Source organism: Cynara cardunculus (genome assembly GCF_001531365.2).
Source record: "Cynara cardunculus var. scolymus isolate 2C chromosome LG 12, CcrdV1, whole genome shotgun sequence".
Lineage (NCBI taxonomy): Eukaryota > Viridiplantae > Streptophyta > Magnoliopsida > Asterales > Asteraceae > Cynara > Cynara cardunculus.
Window position 1 is genome coordinate 2,651,116 of NC_037539.1, and position 17,339 is coordinate 2,668,454.

The 17,339-nt window shown below is 33.7% G+C and overlaps 2 protein-coding genes across 2 annotated transcripts; both read right to left on the reverse strand.

Annotated features, from left to right (window-relative positions):
- Nucleotides 1-2,130: 2,130 nt before the first annotated feature.
- On the reverse strand, nucleotides 2,131-6,958 carry LOC112523411 (putative clathrin assembly protein At2g01600). Its single transcript, XM_025133002.1, has 15 exons — nucleotides 6,632-6,958; nucleotides 6,431-6,500; nucleotides 6,261-6,358; nucleotides 5,656-5,794; nucleotides 5,399-5,529; nucleotides 5,149-5,241; nucleotides 5,011-5,061; nucleotides 4,827-4,892; nucleotides 4,669-4,734; nucleotides 4,511-4,591; nucleotides 4,037-4,117; nucleotides 3,762-3,953; nucleotides 3,515-3,590; nucleotides 3,303-3,421; nucleotides 2,131-2,588 (listed from the first exon to the last, which is right to left on the reverse strand). The coding sequence occupies exons 1-15, from the start codon at nucleotides 6,719-6,721 to the stop codon at nucleotides 2,292-2,294; spliced, it is 1,650 nt and encodes a 549-aa protein (XP_024988770.1). The 5' UTR covers nucleotides 6,722-6,958; the 3' UTR covers nucleotides 2,131-2,291.
- A 2,355-nt stretch (nucleotides 6,959-9,313) lies between these two features.
- On the reverse strand, nucleotides 9,314-15,946 carry LOC112523192. Its single transcript, XM_025132694.1, has 10 exons — nucleotides 15,346-15,946; nucleotides 14,831-14,968; nucleotides 13,026-13,214; nucleotides 11,972-12,109; nucleotides 11,746-11,867; nucleotides 11,522-11,654; nucleotides 11,305-11,434; nucleotides 11,141-11,220; nucleotides 10,196-10,330; nucleotides 9,314-9,816 (listed from the first exon to the last, which is right to left on the reverse strand). Exons 1-10 carry the CDS (start codon nucleotides 15,766-15,768, stop codon nucleotides 9,580-9,582), a joined length of 1,725 nt encoding a protein of 574 aa, XP_024988462.1. The 5' UTR covers nucleotides 15,769-15,946; the 3' UTR covers nucleotides 9,314-9,579.
- Between the last annotated feature and the right edge of the window lie 1,393 nt (nucleotides 15,947-17,339).

Sequence of the window (17,339 nt, forward strand, 5' to 3'; positions counted from 1 at the left end):
TTTTTTACATATATATATATATATATATATTAATCAATGAATTAAATTTAATGTATTGATTAACATATATTTATTTCACATTGTGTTTATAAATTTTGGATTTGTCAAATTATTTTAGAAAAAAATCTATATTAATTTATGATTTTGATTAACCATTACATGTAAAAATAGTAATAAATAACAATTAGTATTAATCAGAGTTATAATTGAAAAAAGTGTCGAAAAATTTCTAATACGCTACTCAAACTAACATCTTTTATAAGTTAGTTTATTAGACATCTTATATTCATCCAAACGTATATTAAAAAATATATACCAACTTATAATCTAATTTATGTTTATCGAACAACGCATAAGTTATATATAAAACGAAAACTTCAAGATAAACTAGATCAAATTCACTCAAACAAAACGTGAAAAAATCAATTTCTTTTTCTATTATCAAAGTAAAAAAATCAAATTCACATACGCGAAATAAGGAAAAAAACAGAGTATCGTATATCATATTTCTTTTTTCTTGTTATTTTGTAATAAAATATAAAAAGCGAGTTAATCTATTGATGTAATTGAAGACGCTTCGAAACATTAATGTATTTGACTGTAATCGATTTTCATAATATCTGGTGTTTTTTTTATGAAAAATAAATAATATATAACATCCTTTTAAATTGTATAGATAAAGAATTGGTATATTTTTATTATTTTATTTGGGAAAAATTAATGTAAAAGCAAGAAAAGAAAATGCAAAGTAGATCCAATTAAACTTTAAATAATTTAAATGTTGATAAAGAAATTAAGACATCATTGGGATTTGCGGGATTCTTGTAGCTTTTCATATGCTTATCATCATTTCTTTTTTTCGTTTTTTAATAATTATCTAATTTAATTGCTAATGACGTTTTAACAAAATTAATATTATTAATATAATTTAAATATGATATTTATTAAACCAATTTATTCCATATCGTCATAACCAACTATTATTCAATTCCAAAAAAGCTCAAGTTTGTTCATTTTAAGAGGAAAAAGGGGAAATGTGTTTTCTTGCATTATTTTATTTAATGGAAAATGACGTTTAACAACTCTTATCTATTTAGGTTATGTTTGACAAACTAGTTCATAAGTTAACTGATAAACAAATCATGTTTGATAAAAATTAGCTGATATGAATGTAAAATGACCAAAGGGGACTTCTTAAAAGTTGATCAATTATAATATTTCAAAATATAATTGAAACATATTTCTAATAATATAATATATTAAATAATACAAACAAAATTGGTAAAAAAAATTAAAGAATATAATATATTGGTTAAAATAATTTTAAATTGATTATTATATATTATAATAGTTGGATTTGTTAAAATAAATTTTAGAAAAAAAAATCTATTATTTATGATTTTAAATAACCATTTTCAATATTTTCATAATATTGGTCCTTGTGGTTTGTCAAAAATAATATTTTTCGTTCCTATAGTTTCAAAATTATAAGATAGTTATCGTGGTTTACAAAACCATCTAGATTTGATCCCCGCGTGTAATAATCTTTAAAAAATTCCGTTCAGTAAGAAACCATTTCATCATTTTATCGATTTTTTTTGTCTTTCACCCAATCAAAAACCACATGAACAAGAATCATAAAATCAACTTTGATTGGGTAAAAGACAAAGAACTCGATAAACGATTAAAATACCCCTTATTTCACGGAACTTTTTAACGACCGTTAGGAGGAATAGAATCCATATTTTTGTACAAACCACAATGACCTTTTGTAATTTCAAAACCATAGGAACGAAAAGTGTTATTTTCAGCGAACACAAGAACCAAATTTGTAGCTTACTCTATTTTGATTCGGCATTGAATTTGTTAAGAGTATTTTATGTATGTTTTTTCAATTTCTCTAATTCATTTTTCTCTTAATTTTAGAGAAGAGGAGAGTTTAGCATAACCGTTAAGAGTAAACTTTTCCCAATTCAAAATTTCTAAAATAGCATAGCTGTTAAAAATGTTGATATAATGACACATCAGTTAGATTGGATCATTTTCCCAAAATAAGTAGAATAATTTCATATTCAACAAGATATATAATAGAACAAAACAAGATTATAATTCCTAAAAACTAAAAAAAGATAGAGCCAAAAACAAGCATGTTACAAGAAGAATGTAAGAGCATGTTTTATGAGCAACACCAAAATCCACCTAAACACTTCTCAATTCCAGATATACACTAAAAAAAATATTCAATCTCTTTTCATTTCGCTTTTTCGGTTGATTTTCGACACAACATCATATCACAGCAAGGCTGCCCCAAATGGATTAGTCGTGTGAGGATGGCCACCGTTAACTGGCAATGGACCAAACCCCGAATCAATGAACGGGTTTGGTGCAGCCATCATCAGATTCTGCTGTGGTTGTGCAGGTTGGTATGGACCGAAGGGGTTAACCACTGCTGTTTGAGGAGCCGCGTGAAATGGATCACTTACTTCAAAAGGGTTGGGTGCCGGTGACCCATAAACAGGCTGCTGGGCAGCTCTGTATGCGCCTTCATCGTACAAACTGTTGAGTGTAAGCGAGTCCAATCCACCACCCTGCCCAACAATTCTTCATTACAACAATGTCCAGATATTTTCATCATCAATTGCTCGATGATTCTTTTCGAACACTTTGGGTTTGTTTCAGTTAATTGGCGATCGGATCTAGTTATCATAAGCATCTCTATCCCATTTTTTAAGTTTTCGTATTTACATTGTGCAAGTCAACCAAATTTGTTATATTATCTCTACGGCCAACACTACAACAAAATCGGCTTTATAAGACGTCAAATATGTCTAAATGTCCGAATACACTGCTTTATATGACTAAACAATTGTGTGTTATATGTAAATGTGTTGCAATAAGTTGATAGGACGCTTCAAGACACCCTAATTACTTTTTAGGACACTTCTAAAATAAAGTGTGCCATTAGTTTTTTATAGGACACTTTTTTTAAGAAGTGCTCTTTAGACACATTGTTTACAGGACACTTTTTCAATTAATGTCGCATTATAGATTTAATGACACTTTATTTCAAAAGTGTCTTCGAAAACTTGTCAGGACACCTAAAAGCATCCTATCAACTTATTGCAATACCTTTACATATAACAACCAGTTGTTTTATCCTATAAACTTAAGTCCTATAAAGCAATCTATTATGATATTTAGACATATTTAACGTCCTATAAAGAAGATTTTTTTGTAACGTAATGATGGGCATACAAGGAAACAAGCATAATAATGCATACACTTGTGGAAGGGGGGTTTACCAGTTGCCTCTCCTGAAATGAAGAGATATCGGTGCTGGGAGTGGTGACCAACGCAAGTTCCCATCCCGTTGGATCAAAATCTTTTGCTTGAGCACCACCAGATCCGTTCGACCGGCCATCTATACGCAGATAGAAATAACAATAGCCGATAAGCATTTCTGGTTAAGCAAATAGCTTAAATCACTGCTCAACGGGCACAAAAGATGCATTACCAGTTGGAACTATCGCAAGAGCCAACGCGTTGCTTTCGTCGAACAATGATGCATTTGGCGCATCGAAATTTAACCCCTAAACAGACCATGCAAGTCTATATATTAGATGAAAACCAAACTAAATTGGTATGTCCCACTTGACGGTGGGGTCTAGGGAGGGTAAGATGTATGGAGTCGTGACATCTACCCAAATTTCAATGTCATAAGAATCTTCAAGCGAAGGGTTAATACATAATAGACAAATTACCAGTAAATCATCAGGGTCCTGGCTGTTGAAAGTTGGTGGGGGAGGCGGAGGTGCAGGGGCAGGGATGTCATTTGACACAACTAAATCATCGGTTGGCTGGGGTTTAGCTTCATCGATGACGACATTTTCATCTTCAAGAGGCTCGGTGTTTTCTTCTGGTTTATAAGTCAGCATAAGCCTTTCTGGATATTCCTGAAAGGGTAAAATATTATGAGAATATTGCATACGAAAGAACCTATCTGCTTTTGGAGCACGGCACAGAAATGAACACGCACCAATGTCTCGGTAGGAACTGATACCATCCGTGGTGCTTCACTTATGTACTCCTCCATAGTCACAAGAAAAGATTGCGGAGGCTGCAAATGTTAAAAAGCGTTAAGTTCATCCATGATAGAATGTGGGCGGGTGAGAGGTAGGCAGGCGGGTGAAAGAGTTTTAGAAGGTTTTAGGATTTTAATTTGACATGGGTAATTAAGTAATTTATCAATTTTGTGCAATCTCCCTAATTTGTTCCACCAACTTCGGTGGGAAAGAAAAGAAATGAATTTTTGTCCCACTCAGGTCCTGTTATGTCCTAGTCTAATGTTGTGCCAAATGTGGGACAACAAGTTTTTGTATTGTCCTGTCCCATCTCACGTACCAAAAGAACACAAAAACTTCACACGCCTTAAATTACCAATAATACCCCTCATTGGTAATAGAGTACACTTGATGAAATCGTAACACACGATCGCAGATAAGATACATACCTCTCTGAGAACCGGGAACTGAAAATTTCTCGCAAGCTCCAATCCTTTGCAAACTTCATAGAAGTCAGAAAGGCTCCCAGCCTGCAGGAAGTTCAATTATACATCACAAATGTGTTTTCTTCGGCTTCTAAATCGGAATTCATGATTCAAGATGTCACCTGCTGGCCGGCTCGTTTATATATATTCAAGGCTTTGATGGCTTCATGTCTTGGCATCTCAAAAAACTGACACGAAGAAAGTTCAATCGATGATTATGATAAAATAATTAAAAGAACAACAAAGATCGTGCTTCCTGACATAGATAACAAAGAATCACCTTATCGATAAGATTGATAATTCCATCATTTATTGCACAATAAATTTTAAAGCTCTCTTTGAGCACCTGAAAATGCACAATAAAGTTGTAAAACCCGAACGCCATTTGCACCTACCAGTCTCCAATTTTCAGTCAAAATGGATTCTGTATAGGTAACAAGCACAAAAAGACGGGCCATGCATACCAAAGCCAGGGCGTATTGTATAACGTAATTTCCGACAGCTGCACCTTCCGGCTGCAGAAAAAGAGAATAGCAGACGATTTAAGTTCATTGAACAAAAACTAGAAATTGCCCGTTTTTATGATGGAGAAGGTAACAGACCCGACATCCCATAAGACGGTATAATAGCTGTTGTAAAGACGGCAAGTGTTCCAGCAATTGTTCACTATCCAAATCCCTGGTTCTGCTATAACCCTGCATTTATAAAGAAAGATATCTTAAATGAAATATGGAGTTGAAGTACAAGACATCCAAAAGAAATAAATGACGGTCCAGAAACTTAAGACAGATAAGAAACCCGTGTCAAGTTCCAAACACGGAAGCACTATGTTTTGTTCAATTGTCTGCATACCTTATTATCTTCACCTTGAGCAGGCCTAGGGATACGCTCAGCTTCAATATCATACTTCAGAATTTTAAAGCATTCAAGTCTTTCCTCTAAGAACAGTCCATATGTACGAACCCAAGCAGAACAATCCCAAGCTGGAAAACGTATTCAAGAAAACATAAGCACCCTTTTACTTATAAGTTTTTAACCCTATGTTAGAATTGACTAAAACCAACGAAATATGCTACGGATAAAAACGATAACAGGGTGTCGGAAGTAACCAATAGGGCTTGAATCGTCCTTAAAATTAGCTAGTTGCAGGACACGCCCTCTTTGTTGAAAATTTAGAAGTTCTTCCCTGAAGGTAGGATCACCCTCCCTTAACGTCTTGTGTATAACTATCAGAGTCTTCAATGCCACCTGATGAGAAACAAAAAGGTTGCAAAAGATGATACATAAACACATAAAAATATACAAACGAAACCAAACCAAACCAAACAAACACAGTATAATATCCCACCCGGAGGAGGGGTCTTTGGGGGTGGGGATGTAAGCAGACCTAACCTCTACCTCAAAACATATATTGGGTTCGTTTGGATTGGTTAGTTTACTTGACATGTTATCGATACTTCAAAGTAGTCATTTCTGAAAAATCAAAGTTCACACCAGCTTAAATGTGTAATGTATAACTACAAGGAAAAGCAGGTTCTGTGATCACATTGTAAAAATAACAAAAGTTTTCATGTTCCTATCAGATCTAAACCCCCAATTCAAGTTTAAGTGGACACAAAACCAGATTTCACAAAAACCCCCAATTATTTTCCAACAATGACAAACAAACAAAACTCAGAAGAGAACATGAACCCTAATTTCAAAATAACGGTACCGTCCAATTGCGGGTCTTGGCTAATCGCCTTGCTAGGGCATGTAAACAATATTGCACATCTGCTCGAGGCCGAATCGCAGAAGTAGCTGCCAGAATTTCTACAAGAAACACATGCATTTAGCAATTTGTGCCCAAAACCAATCAATTAGACAAAGGAGAAAAAAACTCACTTCTGATGTGTCTATCTTTGGGTGGGCATTCAACATGATTCGTAGCTTTAACGATCGCAACATCTACATCCTAGAGTTCAAAAATAACAACACCCACATCCTAATTATATGTATATATATATATATATATATATATATAGAGAGAGAGAGAGAGAGAGAGAGAGAATTAGAAAGAAAAAAAAAGAAACTTGGAGAAATGACCTTGAAATCGCTATTAACATGGGCTAATCCGACTTTGGTTTGATCTTTAAGAGCACCGTATGCTTTCCGAAAAGTTTGCAAAGTAGCCATATCTATCTGTGGATTGATCGAGTTCTTCCGATTAGATCGGCAAGTATCTGGATTGATCTAGAGTGACATGTGTTGATCAGAGGTTCCTTCTCTCTTGGGGCAAAGAATCTAAAACTAGTGCAGTGAAATCGGTTGTTACAACTTGTGCGTTGATTAAAGTTGTGTTGTTTATGTTGATGATTTTGTAGACGCCCAGAATTGGTATAGCGTCATCATACAATGGTCCCTCTCTTTCTTACTTTTCTCAGGAGCTAAGATATACATAAATACATATACTATAGCTTTGTAGGGCCACATGGAAAATCTTAAAAAAACTGAGGTATATATATATATATATGGAATTTGTAAATAATTTGTCCAAAACTCGTATATAAGCAATTTGTCTAGCATGCATGTGTATATATGCATATAAATCAAGAAATAACTTCAATTACTTATATGTTTACGTGCATACCATTCAGATAAATAATTATCTGGATACTCCTCAGTTTTTCACTTTTTTGAGTTTTCTTATGAAAATCCCTCTAACCTTGTATTTTAACTTAATAGGATTAGATTTAGGAGAAAATGCAAAAAAAAAAAAAAAAATGAGGAACACTCTAATAATTTATAAATAATTTGTCAAGTATGCACATATCACCTCATATATAATAACATATGCTTTCCTTTTAATTATAGTAATACATAATGATCTTCAAAATGAAGATTTTAGAGATTTTGAGTAAATTTTGTGTCCGACAGATACATCAAAATATTATTCTAAAATCAAAAAAAAATATCAGAGAGTACAAATTCTCAAAACTTGAAAACTCTTCAATGATTACTTGGGGAAAATAATATTTTTATTAAACTTATAAAATGTTTTAAAAATACAATTAATGTTGTAATTTTTAAAATTGAAAAACTGTCAAAATAATCTGTAAATTTTCTTTTAATATTTTGAAATTTGATTCATCATTTTACAAAAAGAAACACTGAGAAATCTGATGGAATTGCTCTTTATCGTTTATCTAAAATGAGTAAAATCTATTATTTGATTAAAGAATGAAATAAGTTATGAATGTAAATTTGGATTATATACATAAAAAATTATGATTACGTCATAATAAAGGAAATGTTGATGGGCCATAGGTCCCAAAAAGTTGGTTAACTACTCCTCACCTACGTACACCTCCTAAAGGCCTTCATTAACATGGGACGAAGGTAACGTAGAGATAACTACTTCTAACCTTAATATCATCTTAACTCCAATATTCATACCCCACAATCTCACATCACTTTTTGTGGTAAAATGTCAATTTTGTAAATCATGGTATGTTTTGGTTCTATAAAATTAATCTGTCAAAACTAAAATATAACGATGTTCTATCAAGATGATAATAATATTCTCACTACGATAATAACTTACATAGTATTTATGCTTTAACAACGTAATAAAATAGTAATAAAAAAATTGTACCAAATAAAAATATTATTTTGGTATGATTGAACACCAAAATAGTGTTATAGGTTAAAGTTGCTGAATCTAAAATAAAATGGATAACTTCTAATTTAAGCAAGGTAGCATAGTGCATTCACTTTTTGTCCAATCAAAAGTATTAATTTAGGGGTGGCTAATTGCACCCCTATTCTTTGCTAATGTCACCCCTAATCCTCTATGTAATCATTTTTTTTGTTTCTTTTTTGTGTTTTTGTATTTGTCCTTTTCTTGTCTTGTCTTTTCTTTTTATATTAATTTCAAACACTGTTATAATTGGTTCTGGTTCGGGTTAGGTCTAGTTGGAACCGATACCTGTTTCCAGCTAGGACAACTGTTTGAAATGGCTCTCCACAACATTCGTCATGATGCATCGATGTTTAAGGATCGTGTCTCACACTACGTTATGCCTGAGACACCCGATGGCATACGCGATTTTTACAACACAAATGTTTGATTTTACTCATCTTTTTAATGTCTTATTTGTTATCTTTTTAATATACAACTTAATTTAATTTTCTTTACAATTATTGATCTATTGAGTAATAATAGAAATATATGTTTATGTATATAATATTATATATGATATAGAGATTTGCCGCCATAAGTCACGCCTTAAAAAACGTCGTGAACTCGTTGTGGCTTACAAGGCTTGAGGCTTGACTTTGTCGCCACATCACGCATCACGCTATTTAGAATGTTAGCTAGGACAAATCGGCTTAAACCCAAAAAATGTTTCTAATCCCCATGAATCAAGAGCATAAACGTACTAAAGGAATGATTGTGAATCGTGATTAGTATTAGACCAGGATAGGACAGAACCCAATTGGGACAAAAGTGCATTTTCCTATCCCATCAAAATAGGTAATACAAAAATTTAAAGAGATGAGATAAGAATGATAAATTACTAAACTACTCATGTAAAATTAGAACTCTAGCCTTACAGAATTCTTTCATTCGTTTACCTCACTCTCGTAAGTCAAATCTCATCCAATCCACGTACCAACCTCCAAAGTGGGTCAAGGGTGTGTGGATGACGGAGAGTACCGCACGTATGCAGACCTTATAACACATGATAAAGTATGCGACATGGTACATAATAACAACGACCCAATGACAAATCAAATAATCATCTATACTTATGATTCATGTAAAAAAATGTCACAACGGACATGGAGAAAGATCGCTTTGTGATTAGTTTAAACTACATCTAGTTAGTACTCGAAATACCAACTGAAAATTTGAATCTAAAGGAAGAAAAGGATAAATAAAAGGTACCTCATTCTCTCTCTTATTAAGGCAATTTTGACTTTTCCTGCTAAATCCAATACTGTGTATGTCAGTCATCTAGCTGCATATTCGGGTTTGAACAACCATCATCTTAGACGGACCACTGGGTGTTCAACGTTTCCGTTAATTTGTTCCAGTCCAACGACTCCAAGGTGGTTGGGGGAAAGAATGCGGCCCCCACACCGAGGGCAACAATGAGGAAGGCCATAGCTTTAAAGCATTGCCACCCGCGTGACAGTCTTCCCAATAACGCCTTACAGTATTTGTCTGCTTCCCTGTAGACTGCTTGATCAGCAGATTTCACTCCCTCTTCCATGGCATTTTTGTTCTAGAGATAAAATTGAAAAAGGACCAAATAAGTTGTGTTTATTTTTATAATCCTGTGACTTTCAAGCATGAAAATTATGAGTTTATTCTGTTACAGATAATGTAACGGAAGTTGGTGAAATGCAAAACAGAACACTACAGTTTTTAGTGCTTTCGGTAAAATTTGAAACAATAAGATGTGAAATGAGCTGCTTATTAACTTCATATTTCTACACGAATTATCATAGATTTAAACATGAAAATAACATTTTGAAAATTGAAGCTAAAAACATCCTCGTATATTACAAATTTAGAAATGTAGGTTTGAATTTCCAGAGAAGAACACTTTTTTTCGAGACAGAAGAAGTATAAAATGTTAAAATTGCATGGTGATGGTATACCTTGCTCTTAAAACTCCTAAGAGTTTCAGTGAGGGCCTTAAGAAAAGGTTGTTTTAGAGATAGCTCCCTCCACAGCTCAGTAAGCCTTCTCAAGACAACAATGCTTGCTTCTAGATTATCCAAATAGACCTTGTCCTGTGGATATTATATTTGAGAATAATTGATACTGAGTTGTAGATATAACTCCACATAATCCAAATTTATCATTTCAATGAAAATATAAAACCAAATACAAAGGTTATAATGTAGTCACATGCAAGGTAAAATAGATAAACTAGTGAGCACCAAACTTTCATGGTTTTTCATTTGCACATCTCAATCTTGGATTCTCAAAACCATCATTTTCGTCATTCTCATCCAAATTAACTAATTAAAGGCAAGATCAAGGGGGTTTAATTAGTCAACAACTTGAAAGAAGGTCATTGCATGAGCCTTGTGAGCTAAAGCATTAGACAGTGAGGGGTCTGTTTGCTAGCAGCTTAATGAGCTTAATGACACTTGCAGCTTATTCGGACAGCTATACATGACTGTTTGGTAATGACTTAATGATATTAAAAGTAAGCTTCTAGGGGGAGCTTTATACAGAAAGCCAAAAAAAACTAAAACCTGCCCCTCCCAATTAAAAAGCACACACCTTCCATCTATGAAAAAACTCTCTTTAACAAAAACCTTCTCAATCTATACAGACAGATAATCCACAAACAGTTTTATTCATACATAACTTAATGAAAAAGCAACCAAACAATCTCTAACCATTGGCCACTAAGATTTTTGAGATCTGGCCTCAATTTGGACAGAAACAATAATTGATATGGTTTTGAGAAATTTAAGCATATGAATAATAAATCATTTTTTAAGGGATGTAAATGCTAAACCAAGAAACCATTATTATCACGTTTACACACAAATAGAAGTTCCACAATTTTGATGAAAAATGGAACTCACCCATTGCTTGCAACAATCAGGATTTTGAGTTAAGCACCAGATAAAAATACTAGATGCTTCATGGGATAGCTCAGGGATGCCTGCCAAAGAAAAATATCAAGGAATTAACTTTTGGGTCATCTTCTTCAACTTGGAAGTTTATGTATTTAATTGAATAAATGTACCTTCTCCAGAAGCTTTCAAAGAAATAACCATAAGCTGTTGAGAAACTTGTTTCATGGCTTTGCTTCCAGGGGAACCAGCAAGAGCCACCTTCTTGAGTGTAGGATATACAGCTTCAAATCTTTCAGTTGCCTGCATGATAACCAACAATCAAACGATCAAGAATATTCATAAAATGGTGGTGCGTAGGTGGACCAAGAGTCCCCACAGACATCCGACCTTTACACGAGCTGAAGATGAAGGGAAGGTGGCTCTCAATAGCAGATCAAGTGCCAAAGGTGGCATTAAACGTTCCCCCTTCCGCACAGCGCCATTTACTAAGATAGTCTGAGCTTTTGGGGCAGAAAGAATCCTACGAGCATGAAAAGGGAAACGATATGTCACCAGTTTGCAATTCTCAGAGGATACTAGTGGATGGTAAACAAAGAAGGTGGCCTTAAAACCTTTCCACTAACTGCAAAATTAAATCCCTGGTCTGCGGATTGGAGCCTGATTTGCTCCCAACTATAGGCAGCATTAAATGTGACCACAAGTACAACCCGACGGCCAGGTCTCCTTGTGATGCCTGCATATTTAAAATTTATATTAGCATATAATGATCTGTTATGAGACCAGAAAATAGAATCCTGTTGCTCATACACAATTACTGTTCCTGAGTTATTCACTCACTTGTGCTACCATCCACACAATAACTGGAAGCTTGTCTTGTCCATGATACTTTGGCGATACGTTTAAAGTTGGCAATACAGTAATTAGCACATCAGGTTTCCTTCGTAACACCATTGCTAGCACCACAAACAGACCCACCTGTTAAGGATTGTAGGAATGAAAATCAGTTCATAACCAAAGTACATAGATATTTAGTAGGCATAATGCAGGTATGACTATTGATGCAAGACGTAGGCACCAAGGAGGGAGACTGAATAAAGAACCCATTCCGTAGACAAATAATGACAAAAAAATCCAATTATAAGTTGCAAGGTTGTGGGCCGGTCAGGTGGGTTCTTGGGTCACTAGTCAAAGTTGCCAGCCCTACCGTACAAATTATTGCCCTCTGCTACATAATGCTAATTCCCTACACCTGGCACGAAAAGGCTGAGTAAAGAATGAAATGAAGCAAATCGATTAATTATACATGCATGAGATATCTTGATACAATGAAATTGAAGTTCTGGTTACTAGTTGCAAATCAATTAAGAATTGTTGTCATAGTGATGAAATTGAAGCATTTGGAGGTTGAAGGAATTTCTACAACATTAAGGTAATTCTATGCTGTTAGCAGTTAGCGTACCAAAATGAACAAGGAAGTTGTTTATACAGTTATACTTTATACTTATTTACAAAGAATTTTAAATGTGTAAAAATCAATCAGTCCAGAAGTAGGGGCCACTTTATTGTGACCAAGGGCCAGGCAAAGTCAATGCGAAAACCTGTTCAAAGCATCACATCCGTCCTTTTGGTCAAATGGTCTTAAGTTACATAAATGCACTATAATTTATCTTTCAATGCATCAAATGTTCATACAGCTGTCCCACAAGTTCCAGTCGATGCATGGGCCAGCTTTTCTATGCAGGGGAGGGGATTTGTGATAAACAACCGGACAAGCAAACAAAAACATGTTTGCATGACCACACTACTGGTCATTAGTTATATTTACTGCATGAGGCCGAAACCTAAGTTGATAACAGAATAAGCAAGAAATCCCCAAGCCCCCAAATCTTACCTGAGATTTTGAGGATGTTTTTTGGACACCTTTCTTGGATCCCTTACCACCACCTTGTTGGCTTGCAAAGTCAGCAAGAATGCTGTCTAAGGACCAAAGAAAAAAAGAACCAAGGGCTTCCGCAGATTGTTTGTTGATCCAATCAACTGATGTCTTGTAAACAGCCTCAGGTATATGTGACACAGGGTTCTGCACTTAAAAGAAAGTGAATCAGAAGAGGAAGAAGAAGAAAGTTCAACTGGATTCAAGGACATCTTGTAGAGCATGTACAGCAACATAATGTACATAGTAACATCATCAACAGAAGATGCATACTAGGAAATGGATAATCCATTAAGATGAGCTAGTAAATTACAACATTTGTTTTATTTTTATGCATCTAGAAGCAGCTAAATATGACCAATGTGCTATCACATGATTTACCAAACAAGCAACAAAAGCGGGAACCAGGTGACCTAGGGATCGAAATACAAGTATCATGATTAGCTTGTTATACAGAAAGGAAGAAAAAAAAAACTGTACATGATGAGCTATGAATATCATAATCACTGCTTATAAAGAAAATAGGCAAAATTAGAGGCATGAAATTCACAAATTCCAAGAAAGCACATTTACCACTTAATCTATTTGGCCAAGAAAATAATGATAGAAGCTTTTATTCTTCATAAATTATATGGAAGCACTAAATATGTGTGGCTTACCAAAGGTTGGATACTATGCTTATATATATATATATATATATATATATATATATATATATATTGCATCTGTGAAATCTGTTGGTATTTGTGCACCAAAAATAAAATAGAAAACAAGATGATGACTAATATGTGAAATGTCCTGAAGAATGCTGGAGGGAGAATATATGGTTCAAGTGAACTAGGAGTCTAAGTCACGAATTTATCTAGAGTCCTAGACATGCAAAAGCTATGTGATATTTTATAGGTCCTACTCCTTTTGGTCATTCAACGTTTTTTAATTTCTTGTGTCCATTTATAACTTAAAAAGATGTGAGAAGAAATGAAAGCGTCATGGTGGATGGATTAGTGAGTCCCACTTCCTTGAATTGAGCGAAATGAAACGGAAACCACAAAATGGTGAATGGATGGAAATATTATTATAAATGAATAGGAACCTTAACTTTTGGAAGATCAGTTCACCTTCAACAGACATGGAGATTAAATTTAATCAAAATCTTAGGCCAGGTATCTCCATACTGATTCCTGCTAATACACATGGTCTTGGAAACAAGTTTGGAACCTTATATGATAAATTAAAAACGAACAAAAAACACCATTATGCTTTAGAAATTGACATAAAATGCGACTTCTTTACTAGTCCACAAATATGAAAAGGAAGTATCTGTACCACACTTCCAATGAAAGAGGCAAAATTAAGAACCCAACTTTCCTGAGTAGCAAACTATGGGCATGGATGGCAGGGGAGTTTCAAGAAGATAGAGGGTGAGCGTGAGTCTGGGAGAGAGGTAGATAGTCGTAGTTTTTCCAAATTTTCTTGTCTTCTATTGTATCTACATGTGTGACTTATCTGTTCTACACTAGTCTTAGTTTTTCTTCCTTAACCACCAGCTGTCAGTAATGTGCTTAGTTCAACCTATTCTCCTCACATCTGTCACTAATAGGCTAATACCATGATAGCATATAAATTATTTGGATTTCAAACTCCTTATACCATGATAGCATATAAATTAGTAGACAACACACTCACAGGCACTATAATTTGGCAGTATAGGTTCAAATTGTTTTAAGTTCTATTATATTATTAATTTCAAGAAGAGAACTTACATCTGCGACCTTGGCAACAGGAGATTCTCTCAATAACTTTACCCAGGGAAATTGCGAAGCAGTTACACTAGAAAATGCACGTCCAAAATAGTCAGCAAACCTCATCAACTGTATCTCTTGTTGTGCCTCGAATGAAGTCTATAAACAAATATACATGAGTTAAAAATATTAGTTTGCAACATTCAAGTAATAATCAAAGAAAATTTTAGCAGTTCTCAAAACTAAAGCTTAAAGCTCAATATTCTGTTTCAACTGCATATCCTGTTGTGTGAGAACGGACCTGTGTACGCATTCTCCACCTATATCAACAATGAATAGAGCTATACATATGTTTGACTAACTATATAGTAAAAAAGCTGAATCCAGAAAACAAAAACTACCAAAAAACATCGCATAATGATACATCCTCTCATTGTGAACGAAGCCTATACAATGCGACAAACCAATCTAAATATTTTAACTATTAATGAAAGAAATCTCCACAGAATAAAAATACATTTACGCAATTCACTCACCGTGACATCCAACAGAAAACTAGCCAAGTCGTCAACATCGATCTTCGCCGCTGCTTCCGCAATCGTGACCTTAGGTTTCTTTACTTTCTTCGGTTTCTTCTTGGTCTCCTCAACAACATCATTTCCGGAGACACCATTAGTCTCAAGCTCTTCATCGCTGTCCTCATAATCGGAGTAGTCCTTCTTCCTTGACGATCTAACCGGAGGAGCAGGATCATAAATCGCCAATCTATGAGCTTCTATAACCTTCCTACGCTCCTCCGATTTCTTCTCAATAGCAGTGAAGACATTATCATTAGCGGCAAGCGGGGATCCGTTGGGAAGCGCCTGCTGCTTCGCCTGATTCTTCCTCTTCTTAGCGTAAGTAACTTTCTGCCATCCGTGATTGTTGTCCTCAGAAATGTTGTTGGATTCGAACTCCATTTCTGGAATTGAGAGAGATTTGAAAAAGGGAGAAATAATCAGAGCGGAGAGATCGGGATCTTGATGCGGAAAGACAAAAACGATGGGCAGCGTTTTGCGATTGAATACGAGACTCCAACTCTGACTTATCAAGGGGGCTCACCTTTCCTCGTGCTATTGCCTTCTGTTTGGGTTCACTTGTTCTACGATTTTGGTAGGTGGTGGTTCATCATCTCGTACAAACTCTCTGAAATAGAAAAAAAAAAACTAAAATAGAAAAAACGTAAAATAAACTCTAAATTTAGAATTCCTAAAATATCAAAAAATAAATAATTATTTTATTTAATAAAATGAATTATATGTTTAAAGATAAATAATATTTTATTAATTATATTAGATATTATAGTATACAATATATTATAACTCCAAAATGAACAAGGTGTTGGAAATAAGCCTAAGGGGTTATTTGTTTATCTCTTAATAGTTTAATTAAGAGGTAATCTCTGAATCGTTAATAGATGAATCTTGTTTGACAAAAAAAAAGTCTGCCTCTTAATGGTTCTAAAAACCCTCTGAATGATTTTGTATCCTGGATCTCCCTTAACCATTAAGAGCCCTAATTTCATCGTACACAATTACCAAATAATTATATTTCATTTTGTACTATATCATGAGAGTCTCTTAATCATTCTGACCACTTAATCATTTTACACCAAACCACTCAGCAAATGTCAAACAACCCTTAAATTTTTCTTATAAATTTTGACTTTTGATTCTTTGTTTTAAAAATTTGTTAGAGATGCTCTTAATTACATCTCTATCTATAAATTTCTTTCAAAAACTTGCTTTTTATATTCACCGATGCATTAATTGACTTGATTCTGACATAAAAAATAGTACAAAGAGCATTATCCTTTTAGCTTATCAAATAAAAAATGTACATAAAATTCTTAGAGCGTATCCAACATATTATCCAAAATAAATATTCTAGAGATTTTTGCTACAACAGATTCTCCAAAATAGAGAAAATCAAGAGAGACGGTGAAACTCTCCAAGAATTATTATCTATGAAAAAAAAAATTAATCTTCCTATTGATTAGAATCTTTCAAAATAAATATATGAGAAAAGATAAATAATATTTTATGAAATGTATTAAATATTTTAATAATATAAATTTAAAGATTTTGACTTTTGATTTTTCGTTTTGAATAATCTATTGAAAATGCTCGAATGATCTATTTTCCATGTCCCATGTAAATATAAATATATACATATTAATAATTATCTAGGATAAAGTTAAAAAAGTATAATTTCTTATACAAAGTTCGAGATATTAACTAAGATTTTTGTATAAGAAATCCAAGAATGTGAATGTCTTGTAAGAACTCTTACGAATGATATTTCTTATAAGATTCTACATTTTTTTTTTTTTGCTTAAAATCATCTCCAACAGATTTCCTAAAAAATTCAAAAATGGAGAATCCAAAATCAAAATCTCTAAAACAGAATTACATCCATCTCCAACAGATTTTCATTTTGAAGAATTAAACATTGATTATAACATTAAAATATTTCATTCATCTATTAAAAT